The 27,806-nt window shown below is 67.2% G+C and overlaps 1 protein-coding gene across 1 annotated transcript; it reads right to left on the bottom strand.

Moving 5' to 3' along the window:
• Positions 1-27,806, bottom strand: DUOX2 (dual oxidase 2). Its single transcript, XM_054168924.1, has 33 exons — positions 27,743-27,806; positions 26,319-26,402; positions 24,193-24,357; positions 22,278-22,465; positions 21,258-21,459; positions 20,400-20,566; positions 20,258-20,318; positions 20,039-20,135; positions 19,859-19,946; positions 19,423-19,522; positions 18,929-19,092; positions 17,962-18,128; positions 17,651-17,769; positions 15,650-15,787; positions 15,300-15,413; positions 14,277-14,479; positions 13,761-13,946; positions 13,189-13,414; positions 12,057-12,150; positions 11,670-11,845; positions 10,429-10,498; positions 9,852-9,947; positions 8,210-8,388; positions 6,668-6,898; positions 5,564-5,663; positions 5,397-5,446; positions 4,083-4,210; positions 3,419-3,572; positions 3,075-3,307; positions 2,054-2,212; positions 1,737-1,892; positions 1,518-1,646; positions 1-123 (listed from the first exon to the last, which is right to left on the bottom strand). The coding sequence occupies exons 1-33, from the start codon at positions 27,804-27,806 to the stop codon at positions 1-3; spliced, it is 4,611 nt and encodes a 1,536-aa protein (XP_054024899.1).

The raw sequence follows: 27,806 nt of genomic DNA on the forward strand, positions 1-27,806 counted from the left end.
TCAGAAGTTCTCATAGTGGTGTGCAAAGTAGGTTTGGTCCTTCCTGTTGAGCTGCCTGCAGGCCTTCTCCACGCTCTTGGTCATCCCGGGCGGCCCGCAGCTGAACACTCCGATCTTCTGCACCTGGGCAGGGGGCAGCCAAGCTGCTGGCACCCAGCACCACCAGCTCCCCCCAGCCCCCTGGGCAAGGGGGCACTGAGCTGCTGGCACCCAGCACCACCAGCTCCCCCCCAATCCCCTGGGCAAGGGGGCACTGAGCCGCTGGCACCCAGCACCACCAGCTCCCCCCAGCCCCCTGGGCAAGGGGGCACTGAGCCGCTGGCACCCAGCACCACCAGCTCCCCCCAGCCCCCTGGGCAAGGGGGCACTGAGCTGCTGGCACCCAGCACCACCAGCTCCCCCCAGCCCCCTGGGCAAGGGGGCACTGAGCCGCTGGCACCCAGCACCACCAGCTCCCCCCAGCCCCCTGGGCAAGGGGGCACTGAGCCGCGGCACCCAGCACCACCAGCTCCCCCCAGCCCCCTGGGCAAGGGGGCACTGAGCCGCTGGCACCCAGCACCACCAGCTCCCCCCAGCCCCCTGGGCAAGGGGGCACTGAGCCGCTGGCACCCAGCACCACCAGCTCCCCCCCAATCCCCTGGGCAAGGGGGCACTGAGCCGCTGGCACCCCGCACCACCAGCTCCCCCCAGCCCCCTGGGCAAGGGGGCACTGAGCCGCTGGCACCCAGCACCACCAGCTCCCCCCAGCCCCCTGGGCAAGGGGGCACTGAGCCGCTGGCACCCAGCACCACCAGCTCCCCCCCAATCCCCTGGGCAAGGGGGCACTGAGCTGCTGGCACCCAGCACCACCAGCTCCCCCCCAGTCCCCTGGGCAAGGGGGCACTGAGCCGCTGGCACCCAGCACCACCAGCTCCCCCCAGCCCCCTGGGCAAGGGGGCACTGAGCCGCTGGCACCCAGCACCACCAGCTCCCCCCCAATCCCCTGGGCAAGGGGGCACTGAGCCGCTGGCACCCAGCACCACCAGCTCCCCCCAGTCCCCTGGGCAAGGGGGCACTGAGCTGCTGGCACCCAGCACCACCAGCTCCCCCCAGCCCCCTGGGCAAGGGGGCACTGAGCTGCTGGCACCCAGCACCACCAGCTCCCCCCAGCCCCCTGGGCAAGGGGGCACTGAGCCGCTGGCACCCAGCACCACCAGCTCTCCTCCTAAGCCAGCCCCTCCTGGCCCCTTGCCCTCTGGCAGCTTGGGGCATGCACACTGCCTGAGGAAGCCTCTGGGAGGCTGTCAGCTCCCCACAGGGATGCTGGGGCCATGGGGGGAAGGATGAGGTCCCCCAGGGTCTCCGCCAGCTGTGGGCCTTGGCAGAGCAGGAGGTGGGTGAGTGGGGGGGGGGGGGGGGGGGGTTGGTGACAGGGCATTGCCCACCCTGGCAGCTCATCCTGGCTCCTGAGGGGCCTCGGGGACAGGCTGGGACCAGCCCCACCCCCACCCCCACCCTGTGCCCAGCACGATGCTGACCTCGGGGTGCACCTCCTGCAGGGAGCTGAAGAAGGGAACGAAGGGTGGGCGGCCGAAGTGGGTGATGGAGCGCAGGCCGGTGAACAGGCTGCGGTTCAGCACCTTCTGGAAGTGCCGCTCGCAGATGTACTGCAGGGGAGAGGGCAGGGCGGCTCAGGAGGGGCTGGCCCGGCACGGCCCGGCACGGCCCGGCACGGCGCCCCCCGCCGGCGGGCTCACCAGCATGGTGGTGCGCAGGTCGAACTTCTCGGGCAGCTGCGTGATGTAGATGTGCACCGAGACCAGCTGCTGCCGGTCGGTCTCCTCCACCTCGCGGATGATGTCTGCCAGCCACTCGAACTGCCGCTGGGTGCGAGTCACCCAGATGAAGTAGATCTGTGTGCCAGGGGGGGTGCCAGGCTCACGGGCTGCCCGCAGCCCTGCCGCGGGGCCGCGGCGGGGAGGCGCCGCCGGGGGGATGGCGGAGGAGCTGAGCCCCGAAGGAGGAGGAGCAGGCAGCCGGGCAGGGCTCCTGCCTCCCGCTCCCTGCCCCTTACCTTCTTGCACAGCAGCTTGCAGCCGAGGGACGACTTGAAGGCCAGGTCCTTGAGGATGGAGGCGAAGGGTGTCACGCCGATGCCCCCGCCCACCAGCACCGACACCTCGAACTTGTGCCACTCCTGGTGCCCTTCCCCAAAGGGCCCATCCAGGTAGAGCTGCAAGGGAGCCGACTGTCAGCAGAGCATTGCCTGCCTCTGCCTGCCCGGCCCTTGGCCGCCTTCAGGCCCGGAGAAGTGCCTTGGGATGGGCACAGCCCCGGCTGAGGTGCTCCGGGGCTGGGCTGACCCCGGAGAAGGGGCAGGGGGCTCACCTCGGGCAGGGTGTCCTGGGGCTGAGCTGCCTTTGGGGAAGGGTCGGGGGGCTCACCTCGGGCAGGGTGTCCTGGGGCTTAGCTGCCTTTGGGGAAGGGGCAGGGGGCTCACCTTGGGCAGGGTGCCCTGGGGCTCACTTTGGGCAAGGTGCTCTGGGGCTCACCTCGGGCAGGGTGCCCTGGGGCTTAGCTAACTTTGGGGAAGGGGCAGGGGGCTCACCTCGGGCAGGGTGCCCTAGGGCTAAGCTGCCTTTGGGAAGGGGCAGGGGGCTCACCTTGGGCAGGGTGCCCCAGGGCTCACTTTGGGCAAGGTGCTCTGGGGCTCACCTTGGGCAGGGTGCCCTGGGGCTTAGCTAACTTTGGGGAAGGGGCAGGGGCCTCACCTCGGGCAGGGTGCCCTGGGGCTAAGCTGCCTTTGGGAAGGGGCAGGGGCCTCACCTCGGGCAGGGTGCCCCGGGGCTCACCTTGGGCAGGGTGCCTCGGGGCTGAGCTGCCTTTGGGAAGGGACAGGGGCCTCACCTCAGGCATGGTGCCCCGGGGCTCACCTCGGGCAGGGTGCCCCGGGGCTAAGCTGCCTTTGGGAAGGGGTAGGGGCCTCACCTCGGGCAGGGTGCCCCGGGGCTCACCTTGGGCAGGGTGCCTCGGGGCTGAGCTGCCTTCGGGAAGGGGCAGGGGCCTCACCTCGGGCAGGGTGCCCCGGGGCTCACCTTGGGCAGGGTGCCCATGAGTGCCAGGCTCTCGGGCGAGCAGAGCTCCCGCAGCCGGGTGGTCCAGGGCCCCACGGCGCGGATGTGCAGGCTGAGGCAGTCCTCGTGGGGCGCGGAGGTGAGGGTGAAGGGATGGTACTCGGAGGTGCCCAGCGCCGTGCAGGCCACCCGCACCCACTGCCCGGACTTGTAGTCGAAGCCCTGCGGGCGCTGGAACCGCAGGTGGGTGACCCCTGGGGACGGAGACCTCCTTTACCGCCGGGCCCCGCGGCGGGCGGGGCAGGCGGCTCCGGCGCCCCCCGGCGCCCCGTGCCGGGGCCGTGTGGGCGGGGGGCTGGCGGTACCCGAGGGCAGCAGCTCGGCCTTCACCACGCTGATCTCCACCTTCTTCCTGCTGAGGCTGAGCAGCTTGTCCGCGCCGTAGAGCAGGGCCGGCACCAGGAAGTAGAGGTGGAAGCGGGGCTGCTGGATCAGCGCGTAGCTGCCGTGGATGAGGATCTGGGCACCAAGCAGAGCCCTCAGCCACTGCCCAGCACTGCCCCTGCCCGCTCTGCTGGCACCTGGGCAGCGGCAGGGAGCTGCACTTGGCACCACCCAGCTCCCTTGGCACCACCCAACATCCTCAGGACCACCCAGCTCCCTTGGCATCACCCATCTCCCTTGGGACCACTCTAGTCCTTGGCAGCACCCAGCTCCCTTAGAACCACCCTGCTCCCTTGGCACCACCCAGCTCCCTTGGCACCACCCAACATCCTCAGGATCACCCTGCTCCCATGGCACCATCCAGCTCCCTTGGGACCACACAACACCCTTGGGACCACCCAGCTCCCTTGGCACCACTCTAGTCCCTTGGTACCACCCAACACCCTCAGGACCTCCCAGTTCCCTTGGCACCACAAAACACCCTTGGACCACACAACACCCTTGGCACCACCCAGCGCCCTTGGCAGTGCCCAGCGGCCCGGGCTGCCCCTGGCATGGCGGCGGGCTGCCCCTCGGTGCCCTCACCAGGCCGTAGAGCAGCAGGTAGAGGTGGTGGGTGAGCCAGAAGGCCTGGAAGCTGACCCGGCGGAAGTGGTGCGTGGCAAAGACGTAGATGACAGCCAGCACCCCCAGCAGCAGCACCCCGCTCACCCCTGCCACACACAGCCGCCCTTGGCATCGGGGGCGGGGGGGGCTGGGCAGCCCCGGAGGGCTGGGCAGAGGGGCGGGGGCTGCAGGGCAGAGGGGCGGGGGCTGCAGGGCAGAGGGGCGGGGGCTGCTGGGCAGAGGGAGGGGCGCTGCAGGGCAGAGGGAGGGGCGCTGCAGGGCAGAGGGAGGGGCGCTGCAGGGCAGAGGGGCGGGCGCTGCTGGGCAGAGGGGCGGGCGCTGCTGGGCAGAGGGGCGGGGGCTGCTGGGCAGAGGGGCGGGCGCTGCTGGGCAGAGGGAGGGGCGCTGCAGGGCAGAGGGAGGGGCGCTGCAGGGCAGAGGGAGGGGCGCTGCAGGGCAGAGGGGCGGGCGCTGCTGGGCAGAGGGAGGGGCGCTGCAGGGCAGAGGGGCGGGGGCTGCTGGGCAGAGGGGCGGGCGCTGCTGGGCAGAGGGAGGGGCGCTGCAGGGCAGAGGGGCGGGCGCTGCAGGGCAGAGGGGCGGGCGCTGCTGGGCAGAGGGAGGGGCGCTGCAGGGCAGAGGGAGGGGCGCTGCAGGGCAGAGGGGCGGGCGCTGCAGGGCAGAGGGGCGGGGGCTGCTGGGCAGAGGGGCGCTGCTGGGCAGAGGGGCGCTGCAGGGCAGAGGGGCGGGCGCTGCTGGGCAGAGGGGCGGGCGCTGCTGGGCAGAGGGGCGCAGCAGGGCAGAGGGGCGGGCGCAGCAGGGCAGAGGGGCGGGCGCTGCTGGGCAGAGGGGCAGGCGCTGCTGGGCAGAGGGGCGCAGCAGGGCAGAGGGGCGGGCGCAGCAGGGCAGAGGGGCGCTGCAGGGCAGAGGGGCGGGCGCTGCTGGGCAGAGGGGCGGGCGCTGCTTGGCAGAGGGGCGGGCGCTGCTGGGCAGAGGGGCGGGCGCTGCTGGGCAGAGGGGCGGGCGCTGCTGGGCAGAGGGGCGGGCGCTGCTGGGCAGAGGGGCGGGCGCTGCAGGGCAGAGGGGCGCTGCAGGGCAGAGGGGCGGGCGCAGCAGGGCAGAGGGGCGCTGCAGGGCAGAGGGGCGGGCGCAGCAGGGCAGAGGGGCGCAGCAGGGCAGAGGGGCGCTGCAGGGCAGAGGGGCGCAGCAGGGCAGAGGGGCGCTGCAGGGCAGAGGGGCGGGCGCTGCAGGGCAGAGGGGCGGGCGCTGCTGGGCTGCCCTGCTGGCTGCTCTCACCTGGGATGGTCTGGAAGAACCACCAGTAGTACTTCTGTGGCAGCTGGGAGCTGGAGGGGGGAGGGTGAGAGGCTGAGTGCGCCGCGGAGCTGCTGAGCCCCTCGGTGCCCACTGCCCGCCCTGGGCAGCCCCAGGGCAGCCTGGGCTGGGGTGGGGATGGCACCTACCCGTCATTGGTGAAGGCAGTGGAGAAGAGGCAGGACAGGACGCTGAGAGGAGTGACAGAGAAGATGTAGACGTTCACCACGTGGCCTGCGGTGTGCAGCACTGCCGGGGGACAAGGAGAGTCAGCCCTGCTGGGCAGGCAGGGGTGGCACCCCCTGCTCTCTGCCCTTCCCTGCCCCCCGGGCTCTGGGTCTCTGCAGGCTCCCTGTGGGGCTTGGAGCTGCTGTCTGGTCCTGCAGAAAGCTATGAGGATGGTTGGGGGTCCTGAACAGCTCCGCTGGGAAGAGAGGCTGAGAGCCCTGAGGGTGGTTAGCCTGAAGAGGAGAAGGCCGAGAGGGATTTGATCAATGTCTATCAATAGCTATCTGATCAATGTCTATCAATAGCTGAGGGGTGGCTGGCAGGGTGAAGGTGCCAGGCTCTGTTTGGTGGTGCCCAGTGCCAGGACAAGGAGCAATGGGCACAGGTTGGAACCCAGGAGGTTCCACCTCAGCATGAGGAGAAACTTCTTTGGTGTGAGGCTGCTGGAGGCCGGGGAAGGGGAAGGGGAAGGGGAAGGGGAAGGGGAAGGGGAAGGGGAAGGGGAAGGGGAAGGGGAAGGGGAAGGGGAAGGGGAAGGGGAAGGGGAAGGGGAAGGGGAAGGGGAAGGGGAAGGGATCAGGTTGCAAGAGACCTTCAAGATCATCATGTCCAACCTACCGATCCACTACCACCTAATCAACTTGATGGGGTGCACCAAGCACCCCATCAAGCCTCCTCCTGAGCACCTCCAGTGATGGTGACTCCACCACCTCCCCGGGCAGCCCATTCCCATGGCCAATCACTCTCTCTCTGTAGAACTTAAAGGGCTGCGGAGTCTCCTTCTGTGGAGGCTTTCCAAACACACACACACACACACACACACCCTCCGGCTGCGTTCCTGGGTGCCCTGCCCTGGCAGGGGCTTGGGCTGGGTGCTCTCTGGAGGTCCCTTCCAGCCCTCCCCGTTCCGCGGCTCGCCGGCTCGGCGCAGTGCCGCGGAGGGGGGGGGATGGCGCTGCCGCCCCGCTGCGGCGGAGGGGCCGCACAGCCCCCGGCGGGAGGCACAGCCCCCGGCAGCCACCCACCCGAGAAGAGCAGGGCTGCCATGGCCACCCAGCGGTGGAAGTCGACGGCGGCGTCGAAGGGGATGTATCGGTTGAGGAAGGTCTCCCGCAGCGCCGTCAGCAGGTTGCGGCACATGGTGAGCAGCAGGTAGGAGTAGAGGAAGGAGATGCAGGCGGCAGAGCCCCGGGAGATGATGATCCCCACCAGGGTGGCCTGGGAGATGCCGGTGCTGGGCGAGGCGAAGGCGTAGTCTGGGGGCAGAGGGAAGGGGCAGGGGATGGCAACTGCAGCACAGGAGGCTCCAGCTCAGCAGGAGGAGGAACTTCTGCACTGTGAGGGTCCCAGGGGCCTGGAGCAGGCTGCCCAGAGAGGTTGTGGAGTCTCACAGTATCACCAAGGTTGGAAGAGACCTCAAGGATCACCGAGTCCAACCTGTCCCCACAGACCTCATGGCTAGACCATGGCACCAAGGGCCACATCCAATCCCCTCTTGAACACCTCCAGGGATGGGGACTCCACCACCTCCCTGGGCAGCACATCCCAATGGCTAACAACTCTCTCTGGGAAGAACTTTCTCCTCACCTCCAGCCTAAACCTCCCCTGGCACAGCTTGAGACTGTGTCCTCTTGTTCTGGTGCTGGGTGCCTGGGAGAAGAGACCAACCCCCTCCTGGCTACAACCTCCCTTCAGGGAGTTGGAGAGGGCAATGAGGTCTCCCCTGAGCCTCCTCTTCTGCAGGCTAAGCAACCCCAGCTCCCTCAGCCTCTCCTCACAGGGCTGTGCTCAAGGCCTCTCCCCAGCCTTGTTGCCCTTCTCTGGACACCTTCAAGTCTCTCAATGTCCTTCCTAAGCTGAGGGGCCCAGAACTGGACACAGCACTCAAGGTGTGGCCTAACCAGTGCAGAGTCCAGGGGCACAATGACCTCCCTGCTCCTGCTGGCCACACTGTTCCTGATGCAGGCCAGGATGCCCTTGGCCCTCTTGGCTCCCTGGGCACACTGCAGGCTCATGTTCAGCCTACCATCGACCAGCACCCCCAGGTCCCTCTCTGCCTGGCTCCTCTCCAGCCACTCTGACCCCAGCCTGTAGCACTGCATGGGGTTGTTGTGGCCAAAGTGCAGAACCTAGCACTTGGATGTGTTCAATCTCCTGCCCTTGGCCTCTGCCCATCTGCCCAGCCTGTCCAGGTCCCTCTGCAGAGCCTCTCTGCCCTCCAGCAGATCAACTCCTGCCCCCAGCTTGGTGTCCTCTGCACATTTACTGCTGACTGATTCCCTCCCCTCATCCAGATCAGCAATGAAGATGTTAAAGAGGCTGGGGCCCAGCACTGCTCCCTGGGGCACACCACTGGTGCCTGGCTGCCAGCTGGCTGTGGCACCATTCACCACCACTCTCTGGGCTCAGCCTCCAGCCAGTTCCTAACCCAGCTCAGAGAGCTGCTGTCCCAGCCAGGGGCTGACAGCTTGGCCAGCAGTTTGCTGGGGGGGGGGACAGTCTGGCAGGGGGTCAGCCTGGACGCTCTCCGGAGGGCGCCCCCCAAGGGCCCCCGGGCTGGCACTCACAGTAGGCCCTCTCGACGAAGACGCCGGCAGTGACGGCGCAGAAGAGCCCGGTGCAGGCGATGTGGCGCCGGTAGTTCTCCACGAAGCGCTTCAGCTCCTGCAGCTTCTGCTGCGCCCTGCTCCTCTCCAGCTTCCTGCGCTGCGCCTCCGTGTACAGCCGCAGCTGCCGCGGGTTCAGCCTGCCGAGCACAGCGGGGCTGGGGGCGCTGCTGGCACCGCCGCCGCCCTGCGCCGGGGGGGCTGGCGCCGAGCGGTGCCCACCGGCGGAGCTGGGGCTCAGGGCACCCGCAGGCCGCGCGGGCTGGCGGCAAAGGGGCAGAGGAGGGACCCTGGAGGGGTTGAGTCGGCAATGGGCGCTGGCTGCTCTGGAGACAGCCTGAGAGAGTTGGGGTTGTGCAGGCTGGAGAGGAGAAGGCTCCCGGGAGAGCTTCTGGTGGCCTTCCAGGAGCCACCAGGAGGGACTTTGGAGGGGGGCAGGGAGGGATAGGGGTCTGGGACACCTCTGAGGGGGGCAGGAATCAGGCTTGGGGCAGGGAGGCAGCAATGGGCACTGGCAGCCCAGAAGGCCAAGGGCAGCTCAGCTGCCCTTGGCCTTCTGGGCTGCCAGTGCCCATTGCCAGAGGTGGAGGGAGAGGCTCCTGCCCCTCTGCTCTGGGGTCTCAGGGAGGGATAGGACTGGGGGGGATGGAGCAGCACTAGAAGTGAGGAGATTGAGATTGGATGTGAAGAAGAAGTTGTTGCCCATGAGGGTGGTGAGAGCCTGGCACAGGCTGCCCAGGGAGGTGGTGGAAGCCTCCTGCCTGGAGGTGTTTGCAGCCAGGCTGGAGGTGGCTGTGAGCAACCTGCTGTGGTGTGAGGTGTCCCTGCCCATGGCAGGGGTTGGGGCTGGCTGAGCCTTGAGGTCCCTTCCAGCCCTGCCAGCTCTGTGATTCTGTGACCCCTAACCATGGCTGAGGGCTTCAGGAGATGATCTTCACAGCAATACTCAACCCTCCAAAAGGATCCCAGGGCAGGGGCCCTGGAGCTATTAAGTCTAATCAAGATGTCCTGGCCTGCTTCCTTGTGGAGATCCGTGCTGCTGCCACAGCTGTGCAGACCACAGCCTCTCCTGCATCCTCTACAGGCAGCCCACAGGTGAACCAGCAACATCCCACAGGTCAGAGCAGCTCAGGCAAAGCCTTCTCTGTGGCCAAGGTGTGAACTCTGAAAGCCACTACCCCAGGCTCTGGAGTTGTTTTCCATGGAGGGAGGTCACCAGGCCCAGCTGCAGCAGCAGGACTGGGCTGTGCCCATAGCTCCTTGGGTAGCAAGAGGCCAGGATGTGCCCCAGCAGGGGCAGGGACAGGGCAAGAGAAGAGCACCAAGCACAGAAGCTTTGTGGGGACAGGGGCACAGCTCTCCAGAGCTCTGCTGGGTGACAATCTCCCTGCAGGTCAAGGGAGGGGATTGACCTCTCCTGCCAGGCACTAGGGGCCAGGGCATCTCCTGCAGGATGGTCTCCCCTGCACCACCACCATGGGCATGCTGGCTCCTTTCAGCAGTGCCATCTGACCAGAGAGCTTCCCAGCCTGACAGAGACTTGGGAAACAGCAGCAGCCTGAGTGTGACCCTGAGAGGCTGACCCAGAGAGGACAGAGCTCACCTCCTGCCCGGTCTCCTCCTCAGCTCCTGCCCTTCTCGCTCCACGCAGCTGTGCACAGTCACCAGGCCTGGGGCTTGGTCCTCCTCGGAGATGGTTCTGTTGGAAGCAGAGCCACCTTCAGCCCCAGGCTGCACTTGCAGGAAGGGCCTGGCAAAAGTCCCCCAGTTTCTCCCCTTCCCAGCTCAGGCTCAGCTGAGAAGGTGCCCAGGCCTCTCCTGCAAGCCTTTAACTGTGTGATACATGGGCTGGATTCTCCCCAGGGTAGCCCAAGCCTCTGAGAGCCGTGGAGGGACTCCCATCCCCATGCAGTGGATGCCAGGGGGCTCAGCAGGAGGCAGGTCCCTTGCCTGGGGGTGAGGGAAGAAGGGCAGCATCCTGCTCATGGGCACATCCCAGCACGGTCACCCCCACCCCATTCCCAGCGCTGGGGTCTGCACAGCCGGCTGGAGGGGTGAGGAGAGGGGTGGGGGAGCAGCAGGGCAGGAGCAGGAGCAAGGCTGAGGAGCGGCGGCAGGGCAGGAGGAGCGGCGGCAGGGCTGAGGAGCGGCGGCGGCAGGGCAGGAGGAGCAGAGCTTACCCCTTGGGCTGTTTCCTCTCTATGAAGGAGACACGGTTGCAGAAGTTCTTCTTGAACACTTCAGGGACACCTTTGGGGAGCCAGAAGGGCAAATGTCCCTTTAGAGCGTGCCAGACACACAGGCAGGGGTCAGACAACTGTCCTGGGCAGGGCTGCAGTGGGCAGAGGCCCTGAGCCCACCCAGGTGTGCCACATGTGGAGCCACAGCCCCAAACCATCGGCTTGGAGAGCCTGATGGGACAAGAGCTGGGAGCTGCAGCCCCGCAGCCACAGCCCAACAAGTGCAGCCCGGCAGGAGCTGCAGCCCTGCAGGGGAAGCCCCAGCCCCGCAGCCCGGCAGGAGGTGCAGCCCCGCAGCCCGGCAGGAGGTGCAGCCCCGCAGCCCCGCAGCCCGGCAGGGAAAGTCCCAGCCCTGCAGCCCGGCAGGAGGTGCAGCCCCGCAGCCCGGCAGGAGGTGCAGCCCCAGCCCCGCAGCCCGGCAGGAGGTGCAGCTCCGCAGCCCGGCAGGGGAAGCCCCAGCGCCGCGGCCCGGCAGGAGGTGCAGCCCCGCAGTCCAGTAGGAGGTGCAGCCCTGCAGCCCGGCAGGGGAAGCCCCAGCCCCGCAGCCCGGCAGGAGGTACAGCCCCAGCCCCACAGCCCGGCAGGAGGTGCAGCCCCGCAGCCCCGCAGCCCGGCAGGAGGTGCAGCCCCGCAGCCCGGCAGGGGAAGCCCCAGCCCTGCAGGAGGTGCAGACCCACAGCCCGGCAGGGGAAGCCCCAGCCCTGCAGCCCGGCAGGAGGTGCAGCCCCAGCCCCGCAGTCCAGCAGGAGGTGCAGCCCCGCAGCCCGGCAGGGGAAGCCCCAGCCCTGCAGGAGGTGCAGACCCACAGCCCGGCAGGAGAAGCCCCAGCCCTGCAGCCCGGCAGGAGGTACAGCCCCAGCCCTACAGCCCGGCAGGAGGTGCAGCCCCGCAGCCCGGCAGGGGAAGCCCCAGTCCTGCAGCCCGGCAGGAGGTGCAGCCCCGCAGCCCGGCAGGGGAAGCCCCAGCCCTGCAGCCCGGCAGGAGGTGCAGCCCCAGCCCCGCAGCCCGGCAGGAGGTGCAGCCCCGCAGCCCGGCAGGAGGTGCAGCCCCGCAGCCCGGCAGGGGAAGCCCCAGCCCTGCAGCCCGGCAGGGGAAGCCCCAGCCCCGCAGCCCAGCAGGAGGTGCAGCCCCGCAGCCCAGCAGGGGAAGCCCCAGCCGGCCCCGCGCTGGCGGGCACTGACCCCTGACGCAGAGCTGGGTGAGGCGCAGGTCGCTGTCGTGGTCCCGCAGCATGTAGTGGAAGTCCTCCCAGGTCAGCTCGTCGCGGTCCTGGAAGCCCGAGGCGCGGAACATGGACTCGGTGACCTGCTCCGCCTGCTCCCGCGACAGGCAGTTGTTGGAGATCTCGATGAAGGACCTGCAGCAGGGAGGAGCGGGGCCTGAGCCCCTCGGCTCACGCAGGGCAGAGCCCCGGCCCCCGGCCACGGCGCGGTTGGGCTCTTGGCTGCCACTGCTGAGCGCCTGGGCTCGGGGCGGGGGGGCACCCTCGGGGGAGGAAGGGCCTCGGAGGCTTGGAGCTGCGCTGGAAGCTGCCCTGTGCTTACACCCAGGGAGGTGAGGACAGGTACCTGAGCATCCTGAGGAACTCCTCCTTGGAGAGGAAGCCATTCTCATCAATGTCATACATCCTGAACATCACCTTGGACTTCTCCTCTGGGGAGCCTGGTGGGGAAGGGAGAGAGGAAAAGGAAGGGCAAGGTCCTGTTGGGATCAGGGAGGATGCTCTCAGGCAGCAGCAGAGCTGGGGAAGGGGCTGGAGAAGAGGGCTGGGGAGGAGCAGCTGAGGGAGCTGGTGGGGGGGGGTGGTGTGGAACAGAGGAGGCTGAGGGGAGGCTGGAGCCAGCTGGTGGCTGATCTCCCAAAGAGCAAAGGGTAGGAGGAGAGGAAGCAGCTTCAAGTTGCACCAGGGGAGGTTTAGGTTGGAGATGAGAAGAAACTTCTTGACTAGATGGGTTCCCAACCTCCAGAAGAGGCTCCCAGGGAGGTGGCTCAATCCCCATCCCTGGAGGGCTTTCCAAGAGGCAGAGCTGTGGTGCTGAGGGCCATGGCTCAGCCCCAGCCTGGGCAGGGGTAGAAAATGGTTGGACTGGAGGAGCTGAAAGGGCTTCTCCAACCCTGAGAGGAGGCTGGAGCCAGCTGGGGGCTGGGCTCTGCTCCCTAGGCTCAGGTGAGAGCAGGAGAGGAACTGGCCTGGAATTGTGCCAGGGGAGGCTTAGCTTGGAGAGGAGGAAGAATTCCTTTGGTGCCAGAGTGGTCAGGAGTTGGCAGAGGCTGCCCAGGGAGGTGGTGGAGTCCCCATGGCTGGAGGTGCTCCAGAACCTTGTGGCCATGGCAGCTGGGGGCCATGGTGTGGTGGCCATGGTGGGGCTGGGCTGAGGCTTGGACTGGCTGAGCCTGGAGGCCTTCTCCAGCCCAGACAGCTCTCTGGTTCTGTGATCATCTTCCAAGGGCACAGAGCAAGGTCTGGTCAGGAGGCAGAGCAGCCTTGCCTGGGGGGGCAGGAGGCAGCTCCCCTCACAGGCAGCTCTCCAGGAGACACCATGAGACTGCCCTGCCCCGCAGCCCAGCTGGAGCTGTCCTAAGGGAAGGGCTCTCGCAGCTGGGGGCTGCCTGCTGGCTGCACCTTGCCCTTCTCCCTGCTGGCAGCGCTGGCAGCAGGAGCTGGGCAGCAGCTGTGGGCAGTGCCAGCTGCACCCCCACCTTTCATGAAGACCACCAGGATGTCCAGGAACTCGCGGAAGGAGATGTAGCCGTTGCCGTCCTTGTCGGCCAGGGAGAACATGGACTCCACGAACATGGAGTGGGCCTTGAGGCCCAGGGCCTCAGCAAACTCAGCCCTGCTCAGCTCGCAGCTCAGCGACTCCTTGGCCTTCTGGGAGCTCTCCAGGTCCAGCTCCCCAGCGTCAGACCTGTTGATGTCCAGCACCTGCGGGTCGTGCCCACAGAGGCGCCCTGAGCGCTGGGCACGGCGGCCCTGGCCGCCAGGACATGGCCCGGGGGCTCCCCTGGCACACCCCTCCTGGCAGATCCCCGGGGGGCCAGCCTCCTGCCCGTCCTGCCCAGTGTGAGTGGAGCCCTCGGGGACACCACCCCTGGTGCCTGGAAGCTCTTAGCTCACCCCCTGGAGCACAGCTCCCTTAGTCTCCCGCAGGGGAAAGGCTCCCTTGGTCCCCTCAGCTTGGCAGCTTCCCTGGGCAGCTCCTGGGCACAGCCTACCCCCCACCCAGCAACCCCTCCCTGCCCACCCCAGGGGCTGCCAGCCCCCCACACACCTGAGCAAAGAGGTGCCTGAAGAAGGTCTCCAGCAGCTGCTTCCTCTGCTGCTGGGTAACCGCCAGCCTCAGCAGGCTCTGCTCCCTCATCTGGGAGAGGTGCAGCTGCAGGCCGCTGCCCTGCAGGCAGCCCTGCAGCTTGCCCAGGAAGATGTCCCTCTCTGCCTCCTGGCTGAAGAACAGCACCTGCAGGAGGGCCCCAGCCCCTGCTCAGCTGCAGGGGGATGCAGCTGCCCCTCACCACCCGCTGCACGCTGCCACGCTGCGCCCAGGGTCGGGTGGTGCAGGGGGGGAGAGCCCAGAGGGGAGGGGCTGTGACCCTGCTGGGGGGGGCTGTGACCCTGCTTGGGGGGGGCTGTGACCCTGCTTGGGGGGGGCTGTGACCCTGCTTGGGGGGGGGCTGTGACCCTGCTTGGGGGGGGGCTGTGACCCTGCTTGGGGGGGGCTGTGGCCAGCAGCAGGGGGTTGTGGGGGGTGCAGGGGAAGGCATCCCAGCCCAGGCCCCACAGCACTCACCAGGTCATACTCCTTGGGGCTCTTCAGGAGCAGAGCTCTGCTGCCTTTGCTGTTGGAGAGGATCACCTCCACCCTGGGCTGGGCTCCCAGGTTGATGCTGCGCAGCACAGAGCCTCTCCCGTCCAGCACCTTCAGCACCCTGTCGGCTGGGAGCTGGATGTAGACCAGAGTTCTGTCTGTCCTGGGGCCGTGCCACTCCATGGCTGCCAGGGGAGAGCACGGCATTTAGCTGGGTACCCTGCCCCCCAGCACCCCCTGGCTGAGCTGCACTCCGGGAGGGGGCTGGGGGTGGGTGGCGACCTGCCGGCAGCAGAGCCGCAGCCCGCGGGCAGGGGAGGAGCACACAGCAGGGGGCAGGGAGGGAGGATCTCTGCCCGCCCGGAGCAAGGGGCCGCAGTCCCTGTCTCGGAGCTGCTGCTGCTGCAGCTACTCTGTGGAGGTTTCCTTCAGGGAAGGTGGAATGTGGAGAGGGTTGGGGTTAGAGGGTGCAGGATGGTCAGGCTGGCAGGGATTGGAGCTGGAAGGGACTGGAGCTGGAAGGGTCTCTCCCCCAAGCCCCTGCTCGAAGCAGGGTTGGCTAGGTCAGGTCAGTCTGCTGAAGGCTTTATCTGATCTTGGCTAGCAGGGAGGCTGCAGGACCTCTCCGTGCTCCCTGCCCAGCCCCGCCTCAGCGCGCAGCCTGACCCCGGCAGCCCCAGCCGATGCCCCCGGGGGAGCGGCGGTGCCCCCGGGGCCGCGGCGGTGCTCCCTCACCCTGCAGCGCCTCGCCGGTCACCTCCCTGCCCCGCTGCCCAGCCCCGCCTCAGCGCGCAGCCTGACCCCGGCAGCCCCAGCCGATGCCCCCGGGGGAGCGGCGGTGCCCCCGGGGGAGCGGCGGTGCTCCCTCACCCTGCAGCGCCTCGCCGGTCACCTCCCTGCCCCGCTGCCCAGCCCCGCCTCAGCGCGCAGCCTGACCCCGGCAGCCCCAGCCGATGCCCCCGGGGGAGCGGCGGTGCCCCCGGGGGAGCGGCGGTGCTCCCTCACCCTGCAGCGCCTCGCCGGTCACCTCCCTGCGCACGCTGCAGCTGTGCTTCCTCTGCAGCCGTCGGAAATCCCTCTTGCGGAGAGCGGCAACCACCCAGGCCACGAAGAGGGTCACTGGGGACGCAGGGGAGAAGAAGAGATGAGGCAGCCCAGAGCTCCTGTTCCCCCCGGCAGCGCCGCCAGGGCGGGCAGGGCCCTGTGCCCTCCCCAGCCCCGCCACGCAGGGCTGCTCCGCGAGAGGTCCCTCCTGGTGCCCAGGACCTGGGGAGTGCACCTCCTGCGGGGAGGTGCTCGGTCCGGGGGCGCTCAGCCCCTTGCCCAGCGGCAGAGGTGAGGAAGCAGAGGCAAACCTAGAGGCAGGCAGCAGAGCAGGACGATGGTGAGCCCGAAGCCAGGGCCGCTGCCGGCGAAGTAGTCCAACACCACCAGGGGAGTGCAGTTGGCCAGGTGCTGAGCTGCCAGCTGCTGGGGCTGGGGGCAGGGGTCCCCTGCAAGGGGGGAGACAGGCTGTAAGTGTCATGGACCCACCTCACCTCCACAGCCCCCAGGAGCCTCTCTGCTGCCGGGGCTCGCTGCCAGGTGACCCAGGGAGCGCTGCGGGGCTGCAGATAAACTCCAGCTCTCAGGGGGCAGCCCTGCTGCTCAGGGCAACCTCGACAGCAAGCCAAGGGCATGGCTGGACCCTGGGAGCTCAGCACCATCAGCTGTCCTGCTGGGATGGGCTGAGCCAGAAGCACCCTGGGCCATGGTGAGTTGGCACTTGGAGCCTCTGCTCACCCAGGTGCTGCAGAAGCTGGACTCATCCTGGGGCAGCTGCATGGGGCACAGGCCAAGGGCAGCAAAGTGCCCTGCAAGGGCTGAGCCTGTGCCAAGGCAGGCACTTGTGGTGAGCAGCATGGCAGGGAGCCAAGAGGAGAGGGTTGTGCTTGGGCACACCTCACCCTCAGCATGGCACCAGGACTCTGCTGGGCCTTGGCAGGGAGAGGAAAGCTCATTGCAAGTCAGAAGTAGGGGCTGTACAGCCTGGAGAAGAGAAGGCTCCAGGCAGACCTCAGAGCAGCCTCCCAGCAGCTGAAGGGCTCCAGGAGAGCTGGGGAGGGACTGTGGACTAGGGCTGGGAGGGCCAGGCTGAGGGCCAATGGCTTTGAGCTGGGAGAGGGGAGGCTGAGAGTGGAGAGGAGGAAGAGATTGTTGTGAGTGAGGGTGGGGACACACTGGCACAGGTTGCCCAGGGAGGCTGTGGCTGCCTCCTGCCTGGAGGTGCTGAGGGCCAGGCTGGATGAGGCCCTGAGCAGCCTGTGCTGGTGGGAGGTGTCCCTGCCCCTGGCAGGGGGCTGGAGCTGGCTGAGCTCTGGGGTCCCTTCCAGCCCAACCCATTCAGTCTTCCATGAGTCTGCAGGGAGCCCTGGCCAAGCCCCTCCAGCAGTGCTGGTGAACTAAAGCCCTCTTGGTGGGGCAGCTGGGTGGGCAAGGGCCTCACAGCACAGCACCCAGGGCATGCTCAGGGGCTGATGTGGTTCAAGACCAAAGCAGGCAGCTCTGGGCACTCACATGGAGCCTAACCCACCTGCAAACTACATCCCATGCCAGTCACCCCTCAGTGTGACCTGCAGAGCTGTCACAGCAGCCAGGACAGCAGTGTGGGGTGGGCAGAGGCCAGGGCTGAGCCTCAGCACAGCCTTCCAGGGCACCAGCTGCAGTTTGGTACCCAGAGACCCTTCCAGGACTCATGCAAGACACAAACCTGGGCTTCAGTCCAGCCAGCACCAGCAATGCCCAGGAGAAGCCCTGGCATTTTGGGCAGAATTTGCTGGCTTGGGGGCACAGCAGGGTCAGGTTTGGACAACCACCCCCCCAGGGCCTGACTGGAGCATCTCTGAGAGCCCTGGGGCTGGTTACCCTGGGGAGGAGAAGGCTGAGAGGGACCTGATCAATAGCTGAGGGGTGGCTGGCAGGATGGAGGTGCCAGGCTCTGCTTGGTGGTGCCCAGGGACAGGACAAGGAGCAATGGGCACAGGCTGGGACCCAGGAGGTTCCACCTCAGCATGAGGAGAAACTTCTTTATGTGTGAGGCTGCTGGAGGCCTGGAGCAGGCTGCCCAGAGAGGTTGTGGAGTCTCCTTCTGTGGAGGCTTTCAAACCTCACCTGGCTGTGCTGCTGTGTGCCCTGCCCTGGCTGCCCTGCTCTGGCAGGGGGTTGGGCTGGATGCTCTCTGGAGGTCCCTCCCAACCCCTGGCACTCTGTGCCCGTGTCACCAAGCCTCCAGCTGCTCCTGCAGGAGGACTCTGCCTTCCTCCCTGCCTGCTGGTGCTGCGTGCTGCCCGCAGGCTGCCCTTGCAGCGAGCCCTCACCCTGGCTCCAGGAGAAGACCTGTGCCTGGAGGTCTGTGTGCTCTGCGTGGGTGACAGCAGCCAGGACGTCACGGAAGGAGGTGTTCCGGATCCTGAGGGCTTCCTGCTCCGTGAACAACCTGGGGACACAGCGGGGGAGGGCCGGGCGGCGGCCCCGGGGCGTCACCGGCCGGCAGCAGGAGGGCTTCGCTCCCTGCCCGCTCCGAGGAGCCCAGGGAGCCAGGGGATGCTGCTGCCTCCAGCCTGGGCTTTGGGCTGAGCGGGGCTGGCCGAGCCGTGGGCGGGCTGCCCGCCGGGGGAGAGGCTTTTACCCGTTGTGGGTGTTCTCAAACCAGAACCTGTCGCCGTCCCGCAGCCGCACGAACTGCTCCAGGATGATGGCGCTGAAGAGGGAGCTGTCAGCCTCCAGCATGCCCCCGGGCAGCAGCTCCAGCCCAGCCGTGTCGTTGCCGTACAGGGCAGCCACCTCTGCCAGGACCTGCCCAGGGACACATGCGGTGAGCCCTGCCAGGGCAGCACAAAGGCCTGGGGACCCTCGGCAAGGGGCTCCCAGGAGACCTTCTTGCAGCCTCCCAGGATCTGAAGGGGGCTACAGGAAAGGGAGTGAGCAATGGGCACTGGCTGCCAGTGCCAGGAGAGGATCCTACCCCTCTGCTCTGGGGTGGCAGGGAGGGATAGGACTGGGGGGGATGGAGCACAACTAGAAGTGGGGAGATTGAGATTGGATGTGAGGAAGTTGTTGCCCATGAGGGTGGTGAGAGCCTGGCACAGGTTGCCCAGGGAGGTGGTGGAAGCCTCCTGCCTGGAGGTGTTTGCAGCCAGGCTGGATGAGGCCCTGAGCAGCCTGTGCTGGTGGGAGGTGTCCCTGCCCATGGCAGGGGGGTTGGAGCTGGCTGAGCCTTGGGGTTCCTTCCAGCCCTGCCAGCTCTGTGACTCTGTTTCCCAGGCACCACCTCTGTGTGCTGGGAGGGTGCTGAGCCCCACACAGCCTGCAGCTTGCACTGGAGCAGCTGAGCAGCAGCCCTCCAGCACCACAGGGGCAGGAGACCTCTATCCACGAGCAGGTGCCCCTGGAGAGCGACACTGCAGGCAGGGGATGCAGCCTGGTATCCCTCTGCCCACACAGCTGCCACAGCCAGGCTGGCACCCCCGGTGCTCACTGCCGCCTCCATCCCCGGTGCCCACTGCCGCCTGGCTCCCCCGGTGCCCACTGCCGCCTCCATCCCCGGTGCCCACTGCCGCCTGGCTCCCCCGGTGCCCGGAGCTGCTGCCCGTTACCTGCGGCGGCAGGTGTGTGCCGAGGTCCGTCCAGCTGCGGAGGGGGCGGAGGCCGAAGCGCCGCCGGGCGCGGTTGTAGGAGGGCAGCCCCAGGTCGCGGGCGCGCTGCAGCCGGCTGGCCACCAGGTCGCTGCGGGAGTACCGCAGGGGCCCGTACCAGAAGTCTGGGGGGCAGGGGAGGCTGTGCTGAGCGCCGAGGCGGAGCTGGAGGAGCAAACCCGGCAGCACCGCTGCCGGGCTGGCCTCCTGCCTCTGCTGAGGGCGACGCCGAAGGTGGAGACGGTGGCAGTGCCCCTGTCAGGGTGGTCCCCCCCGGCCACCTTCAGTGTGCCCTGCAGCCTCTGCGGACTGAAGCTGGCCTGGCTGTGCGGCCGGGGGCTGCCGCCAGCGGTGCTGGGACCTGTGTCGCCACCTCAGCCCCCACGCCCCTCGGGAAGAAAGGGTCTTTCCCCCCTGCCCGGTTCCCAGCTGCAGGGCAAGGGAGGGCGGCAGACCTTGCAGATCCTCCACCACGATGTGGTCCTCCCTCTCTGCGATCTGGGAGCTCATCCCCAGCAGCAGGTTGTCCACCTCCACGGCATCTGCCTGCGGCAGCTGAGGGCAGAGGGGAGGAGCAGTGACCCCCACAGGACTGAGGGCGTGGGGGGGGCCTCACCCCCCCCTACACTGCAACCCACAGGGGTGCAGACCCTGGCTGCAGGGGGACCTGGGGACTTCTTCCAGGCTCATTTCCTCCAAGCCAGCTCACCCTGGAGGTCTGAGCCTGCTGCAGGTGGAAGTGGCACCTGGGCATGTCTGGATGGAGAGGGTCTCACACCCCTTGGTGGGGTGCCATGCTCTGCACCCCATTTCACACCCCTTACAGGACACAGGGCAAGGCATGAAAGCCCCCAGCCAGCTTGCCCCATCCTTAGGCCCCTTGCTCCTTACCTCTCTGCTCCAGTAGCTGTTGCAGAGCCTCATGGCTGGGAAGGAGCTGTTGGGGCCAGGAACCCTCTGGAACTGGCACTTTGGGGTCCTGGGGGAGCAGGGAAGGGCTGGACCCACCGCCTCTGGGCAGGGCTGCCCCAAGCCTGGCAGCTACCACCCTGCCCTGGCACGGGGCCCTACCTCTTGTACACGCCCGGGGGCACCATGGTGGCCAGGAACTGCCCCACAGCCACCACAAACTCCGGGGAGAGGCTGGGGTCCAGGTGCTGCTGGTAACCTGTGGGGCAACAGGCAGGGTCCAGCAGCCAGGCTGGAGGGGGAGGGGAGGCCCATGTCTCTTTCTTTCTCTCCCCCACCCCATCTGCTGCCCCCAGCCTGGCTCCCTGCCACGCCACTCACCTGGGTAGTCCGGGACGCGTGTCCCCAGCAGGGCGGGCAGCCACTCGTACAGCACGATGCTCTAGGGCACAGGGCAGCTGGGTCAGGGGCGGCAGAGGGGCTGGGGGGCTCCTGGCACAGCCGGGGGGGGCCGGCCCCTCACCTGGAAGGTGGCAATGACCTGCTTGCGAGCGTGCTGGAAGAGGTCCTCGTCGCTCCAGGAGGGGTGCGCCCGCGCCAGCCCCGCTGCCAGGTGGTTGTGGTAGCGAAACCAGGTGATGCCCAGGGCCTGCAGGAAAGGGCTCTCGTTCCCCCAGGCGCTGCCCAGGTCTGCAAGGGCCACCAGCGCCGTCAGGGGGGGCGCCAGCCCTGGCCCCAGCCTTGCCCGTGGCTGGGGAGGCCCTGCGGGGGCTGCAGCCCAGCAGCCTCTTGGCCCCTCAGCCTTCCTCCCTCCCCGGGGAGAGGGGCAGCCTGGGGCAGTGAGTGGGGGGCGCCAGCAGGCCCCCAGCATGGACCGGAGGTGGGGCAGGTGAAGAGGTCCAAGCAAGCTGAGCAGGTTTTGATCAGGGGCTGCCCCTCTGCCAAGGGGATGGCCTGGCACCAGAGGGACCAGCACTGCCTGGCCACTGGGAAGGGGCTGGGAGGTGACCTGCTGCAGCCCAGGGATGCCCTGCCCCGAGGGCACAGCAGCTCTGCGGGCAAGCCTTCCCCAGGGCACTCATCCTCCTCCTCCCTGAGCTGGGATTCTGCCTGCTCTCCCCCGGGACTGCTGACCCATGGGTCCAGATCTCTGCTGCCTCCCTCCCTGCCTCCCTTGGGCACTCCCTGCAGCCTCCCTCCCTCCCTCCCTTGGGCACTCCCTGGGGCACTCCCTGCAGCCTCCCTCCCTCCCTGCCTCGGGCACTCCCTGCTGCCTCCCTCCCTCCCTGCCTCGGGCACTCCCTCCTGCCTCCCTCCCTCGGGCCCCCTGCAGGCTCAGCTCCAGCGACCTCCGAAGAGCCTCGGCGGGCGGCAGCATTACCGTAGATCCCCCGTGGCCCCCCCCGCCCCGTGGCCGGGTCCAGCGCCTTCCACATGGGGATCCTGCCGTCGGTTTCCCTCGGGAGCTGGCCGCCGGGCCCCGCCGCCAGCCGGCCCCCGGAGAAGCTCCGCAGGGCATCGCTCCAGGCGTGCGAGGGGCCGTAGATGGCGCTGCCGTCCAGCCAGCCTGTCACCTCGTTGGTCTGGGGCAGGCAGAAGGGACAGGGAAGAGGGCATTAGCCAGCAGTGAGAGCACAGGGGGCAGGGGCAAAGCACCAGAGAAGTGTCAGGGCTGGAAGGGACCCCAAGGCTCAGCCAGCTCCAAGCCCCCTGCCACGGGCAGGGACACCTCACACCACAGCAGGCTGCTCACAGCCACAGCCAGCCTGGCTGCAAACACCTCCAGGCAGGAGGCTTCCACCTCTTCCACCTCTGGATCCTCTCCCTCCACCTCTGGCAATGGGCACTGCCAGTGCCCATTGCTGCCTCCCTGCCCCAAGCCTGATTCCTGCCCCCCTCAGAGCTGTCCCAGACCCCTATCCCTCCCTGACACCCTCCAAAGTCCCTCCCCAGCTTTCCTGCAGCCCCCTGCAGCTCCTGGAAGGCCACCAGAAGCTCTCCTGGGAGCCTTCTCCTCTCCAGCCTGCACAACCCCAACTCTCTCAGGCTGTCTCCAGAGCAGAGCAGCTCCAGCCCTCTGCTCCTCCTCCTGGCCCTGCTCTGGACACCTTCCAGCCCCTCCAGAGCCTTCCTGGCCCCGAGGCTCCAGAGCTGGCCCCAGAGCTGCAGCTGTGGTCTCAGCAGCGTGGAGCAGAGGGGCAGAATCCCCTCCCTGGCCCTGCTGGCCACACTTCTCTGGCTGCAGCCCAGCACATGGTCCATGTGCACCTGGCTCACACACCTGACAGGTTTGCTCTCCAGGAGAGCAGCCCTGGAGCTGCCCTTTTGGCTGCTTGAGAGCCCAGTGCTGAGTGAAGAGGAACTCAGCTGCCAGGCAAAGAGCAGAGGGAGGGAGCCCTACCTGCTGCCGGGGGCTGTTGGGGCTCTGCCCGGTCTCCGGTGCCCAGCTGATGCGCTGGAAGGGCAGCACCACCTCCCCACTGCCTGCAGGGTCAAACACTGGGTCTCCAGCTGGGATGTGGATGTTCAGGAACTCAGCAGGGCAGCCAGCCTTCTCTGTCCCCAGGATGTCCAACAGCACATGGAAACCTGCCAAGGACACAAGGTCAGCAGCTGGGGGAAAAGGTGAAGGACCTGGAGCTGCTGGAGAGGCTCCAGAGGAGGCCACCGAGAGGAGCAGAGGCTGCAGAGCCTCCCCTGTGGGGCCAGGCTGGGAGAGCTGGGGCTGTACAGCCTGGAGAAGAGAAGGCTCCAGGCAGAGCTCAGAGCAGCCTCCCAGCAGCTGAAGGGCTCCAGGAGAGCTGGGGAGGGACTGTGGAGAAAGGCTGGGAGGGCCAGACTGAGGGCCCATGGCTTTGACCTGGGAGAGGGGAGACTGAGAGTGGAGAGGAGGAAGAAATTGTTGTCAGTGAGGGTGGGGAGAGACTGGCACAGGCTGCCCAGAGAGGCTGTGGCTGCCTCCTGCCTGGAGGTGCTGAGGGCCAGGCTGGATGAGGCCCTGAGCAGCCTGTGCTGGTGGGAGGTGTCCCTGCCTATGGCAGGGGCTGGAGCTGGCTGAGCTCTGACCTCCCTTCCAACCCATTCTGGGACTCATTCTATGCCCAGATGATCCTTGGGGTCCCTTCCAACCTGGCTCTGTGATTATTGCCCACAGAGAGACATCCCTGGGCTTGCAGAGCCAAGCCCCAGTTGTGCCCCTGGGCGAGAGCAGCTCTGCCCTGCTGCAGTGGTGCCCAGCACTCCCCCACAGCATGACTGCTCCCCTGCCCTGTGGCACCTCTGCTGCCAGACAGGAGGAAGTTCCCAAGGGACAAACAGCAGCAGCTGGGACACCTCCCAAGGGTCACTGAACCCTTATGCAAATCCTCCTGGCTGGACAGCACTTTGGTATGGAGATACCCAAGGCCTTATGTCCTGGGTGTGAGCCTGCCAGGAAGGGGTGGCTGAGGAATGCTCTGATCTGTGCCCTTGGGGTGCCACAAACCAACTTTCTTTCTACCCAGACCAAGCAGAAATGGCCTGGAGTTGTGCCAGGGCAGGGAGAGGTTGGAGGATCTGAAAGGGCTTCTCCAGCTCCCTGAGAGGAGGCTGCAGGGAGCTGGGCTTGGGCTCTGCTCCCTAGGCTCAGGTGAGAGCAGGAGAGGAACTGGCCTGGAGTTGTGCCAGGGGAGGCTTAGGTTGGAGAGGAGGAAGAATTCCTTTGGTGCCAGAGTGGTCAGGGGCTGGCAGAGGCTGCCCAGGGAGGTGGTGGAGTCCCCATGGCTGGAGGTGCTGCAGAACCCTGGGGCCATGGCAGCTGGGGCCATGGCTTGGTGGCCATCACAGGGCTTGGAAGGGACCTGCAGAGATCATTGAGGCCAATCCCCTGCCAGGGCAGGGGCACCCAGGGCATGGGCACCCAGGGCACATCCAGGTAGTCCTTGAAAGTCTCCAGAGAAGGAGACTCCACCACCTGCTCCAGGGCTCTGCCCCCCTCCAAGTCAAGAAGTTCCTCTGATGTTTAGATGGAGCTCCCTCTGGTCAGGTTTGTGCCCAGCACCTCTTGCCCTGCCCCTGGGCACCACTGAGCAGAGTCTGGCCCCATCCTCCTGACACCCACCCCTAAGCACTGGTGGGACCCCCCCAGCCTCTTCTTCCCCAGGCCAGCCAGCCCCAGCTGCCTGCTCCCCTCTTCACCCCAGAGCTGTGCCGGTGCCCTCGGCCCCGCGCCGGCCCCGTGCCACCCTGCGGACGCGCCGACCCCCGAGCCCTTGGCCAGCCTGAGGGCTTCCCTGGCTGCGGCAGTCTTGCCCCCCGTGGCAGGGCCCAGCTCTTACCGAAGAAGACAGCCAGGACCGTGGTGTTCCTGCGGGAGGGCAGCCCCGAGGGGCCCTGCGCCGCCGCCCGGCTCAGCCGCCGCGCGTTGGGCACCCGCGGCTCCTGCGGCGCCTGGTACACCCCGTCCGCGTAGTCGGCCGGCAGCAGGCGCTGCAGCCTGGCACCTGTGGCACCAGAGCAACCTGCTGGGGGCCTGCCGGCTCCCAGCGGGCAGCAGGGGCAGCAGGAGCAGGGCACTGCAGAGAAGAGCAGGGGGGTGGCACAGAGACTTTGAGTGGCCAAGCAGGAGCTGGGCACAACAACATGAGAGGCACCCAGCAGGCAGGAGGGGCAGCAGGAGCAGGGCACAGCAGAGGAGAGCAGGAGGGTGGCACAGAGACTTTGAGTGGCCAAGCAGGAGCTGGGCATGCCAACATGAGAGGCACCCAGCAGGCAGGAGGGGCAGCAGAAGCTGGGCACACCAACATGAGAGGCACCCAGCAGGCAGGAGGGGCAGCAGAAGCTGGGCACACCAACATGAGAGGCACCCAGCAGGCAGGAGGGGCAGCAGAAGCTGGGCACACCAACATGCCCAGAGGAGAGGGCACCCAGCAGGCAGGAGGGGCAGCAGAAGCTGGGCACACCAACATGAGAGGCACCCAGCAGGCAGGAGGGGCAGCTGGGCACACCAACATGAGAGGCACTCAGACAGGAGGGGCAGCAGAAACTGGGCACACCAACATGCCATAGGGATGAGGCACCCAGCAGGCAGGAGGGGCAGCAGGAGCAGGGCACAACAACATGAGAGGCACCCAGGCAGGAAGGGCAGCAGCAGCTGGGCACACCAGGAGGAGAGGCAGCCAGCAGGGGCAGCAGGAGCTGGGCACACCAGAGAGCAGGAGGGTGGCACAGACAGAGTGACCAATTTGGTGCAAGGGTTGGTACCAACACCCAAAGTTCTTGCAGCACTGGGGTCTCCCCCGGGCATGTTCCCTTCCAGCTGCCCTCCTGTGGTAGCTGAACACCCCCAGTGTCCCCAGGGGGTCTGGTGCTGTGCTCCAGGAGGCAGCTGGCTAAGGTATGGTGCCCCTGGTGCCCAGGGCCACTCCTGCAGATGCCAGGTGATTGCCAGCACCATGGGGAACAAGAGGGGGAAGAGGCAGAGAGGCAGGGGAGAAGAGGAGAGAGCCCCCTCTGCCTCCAGCCCCAGTGCTGCCAGCCTGCAGGCAGGAGGCCATTCCTCACCCTGGGGGTTGCTTCCCCACTCTGGTGCCCTTCACTTGCAGCTGCCCACAGCTGGGGGACACCTGAATGTCTTCATCTGGGGCTAAATTCCCCTAGGTTTGCCTCCAGCTGTTAAGGTCTGACCTGGCCAAGGGAGCTGCTGCATCTCCCTGCGGGCTGGGGCTGCTGGCACACCCTGGAGCCCTGCCTGCACCCAGGGGCAGCTGTGCCATCGCCACCCTCCTTTGTGCCACCGTGCAGGACACCAATCTAGGCCACAGGAGGATCTTTATCGTTGCAGATAAAGAACCTGTCTGATCCACCCTGCCCCAGGGATCTCTGGGGGTGGCCTCGTGGGCAGGGTGCAGGCATGAGGAAGCAGCTCAGGGACATCCTGCATCCTGTACCAGTGCAGAGCAGTACTGCAGAGCAGCCCAGCAGCAGCCCCAGCCCCCTGCAGAGCAGGCAGTGGCTCCTGCACGCCCGGGGCCAGGAGCTCCTCTGCCTCTGGCCTCAGGCTGAGCACTGCCCTTGGCTGAAGAGGCTTTTCCCCAGCCCTGGGAGCCCTGACCGCTACTGAAAGCCCTCCTGGGAAGGGCTGGGACCTCCCTACGCTGGATCTGGCCCATTGAAGGACCCCCAGAGGCACAGCTCTGCCCTGGCACTGCCCCACCCCCAGCATGGGCTGCAGGTAGTGCCTGGGCAGCAGGCAGAGGCCAGGGCAGGGGAGACGCAGCTGGGCTGAGTGCCCGCTCCGGGCTGCCCTGGGGGATCCAGCTCGGCTCTCGGGGCCACAGGAAGAGGCAGTGGCTGGCAGGTGAGCAGCCTCAGGTCAGGAAGGGTTTCTTCTTTCAGCTGCCAAGTGAAGCAGCTGCCAGCTGCCCCCCGGCCGGCCCGGGCACGGCCGTGCCCTGGCACTCACCGGCGGCGCCGCGGCTGTGGTGCTGCAGGCTGTTGTACCACCCGTCGTAGCGCTGCACCTCCCAGGAGATGCTCTGCTGGGCTCCTGCAGGGCACAAGAAGGACATCAGCTCTGTGGCACTGCCCCCACAGCCCTGACCCTCTGTGGCAGTCTCAGGCTGTGCTTTAGAAACTTCCCTCTGATGATGGTGAAGAGAAAGCAGGGGGGGTGGAAACAAATCCCCACCGGAGGTGAGAGGGGAAACACTGCTGAGCTCTGACCACCCCCGTGGGACAAACTGCCAGCAGAAGCTACTAATGTGCAACAGGGCCAAGGGCAAGGTCCTGCAGCTGGGGCAGGGCAGTCCCAGGCACTGCTCTAGGCTGGGCAGGGACTGGCTGGAGAGCAGCCCTGGAGCAAAGGCCTTGGGGGTGCTGGGGGAGGAGAAGCTCCACAGGAGCCAGCAGGGAGCTCTTGCAGCCCAGAGAGCCAAGCAGAGCCTGGGCTGCAGCCAGAGAAGTGTGGCCAGCAGGGCAGGGAGGGGATTCTGCCCTTCTGCTCCACTCTGCTGAGACCACAGCTGGACCTCTGGGGCCAGCTCTGGAGCCTCTGTGCCAGGAAGGCTCTGGAGGGGCTGGAAGGTGTCCAGAGCAGGGCCAGGAGGAGGAGCAGAGGGCTGGAGCTGCTCTGCTCTGGAGACAGCCTGAGAGAGTTGGAGTTGTGCAGGCTGGAGAGGAGAAGGCTCCCAGGAGAGCTTCTGGTGGCCTTCTAGGAGCTGCAGGGGGCTCCAGGAAAGCTGGGGAGGGACTTTGGAGGGTGTCAGGGAGGGATAGGGGTCTGGGACAGCTCTGAGGGGGGCAGGAATCAGGCTTGGGGCAGGGAGGCAGCAATGGGCACTGGCAGTGCCCATTGCCAGAGGTGGAGGGAGAGGATCCAGGGGTGGAAGAGATGGAAGCCTCCTGCCTGGAGGTGTTTGCAGCCAGGCTGGATGTGGCTGTGAGCAGCCTGCTGTGGTGTGAGGTGTCCCTGCCCATGGCAGGGGGCTTGGAGCTGGCTGATCCTTGAAGACCCTTCCAGCCCTGCCAGCTCTGTGATTCTCCTCCTCTCATTGCCTCAGCAGCAGCCTCTCCTTACTTCTGACCCCCACAACGTCCATGTGAGCCCAGCATGGCCCAAGGTGTGATCTCCCCCTGCCTGCCCTATCCCAGCCCACGTCTGGTTTTCCTCCATGCTGATCTTGATGGCTTTGGTGATAACACCAGCAAGAAGCTGCAGCTCCTGCTGCCAACAGCACCAGCTGGGACTCCCAACCTCCAGCCTCTGCAGAGTCAGCATTTGGCTCCACTTTTATCCTTATCTCATCACAAAATGAATCATCTCCACCTCTGGGGCCAGAAACTAGCCAGGGTCTGCCCTTGGAGCCTCCCTCCTCCAGCCATACTTACTCCCCAAGCTCCCTGCCACCAGCAGAGTCAAGGCCAAAGTCAACATCCTCTCCCTTGGCTGCAT

This window comes from Dryobates pubescens, chromosome 17 (genome assembly GCF_014839835.1).
Source record: "Dryobates pubescens isolate bDryPub1 chromosome 17, bDryPub1.pri, whole genome shotgun sequence".
NCBI classification, from domain to species: domain Eukaryota; kingdom Metazoa; phylum Chordata; class Aves; order Piciformes; family Picidae; genus Dryobates; species Dryobates pubescens.

Bases quoted from the DNA above. Each gene is read 5' to 3' on its own strand.
- DUOX2 (XM_054168924.1), bottom strand. From the start codon at position 27,806: ATGCAGCCAAGGGAGAGGATGTTGACTTTGGCCTTGACTCTGCTGGTG. The intron at 10,499-11,669 runs GTCAGTGCCCGC...GGCTCCCCAAAG, and splicing joins CACCCAGCTCTGCGTCAGGG to GTGTCCCTGAAGTGTTCAAG. The intron at 8,389-9,851 runs GTGAGCTCTGTC...TGTGCTCGGCAG, and splicing joins AGGAGGAGACCGGGCAGGAG to GCTGAACCCGCGGCAGCTGC.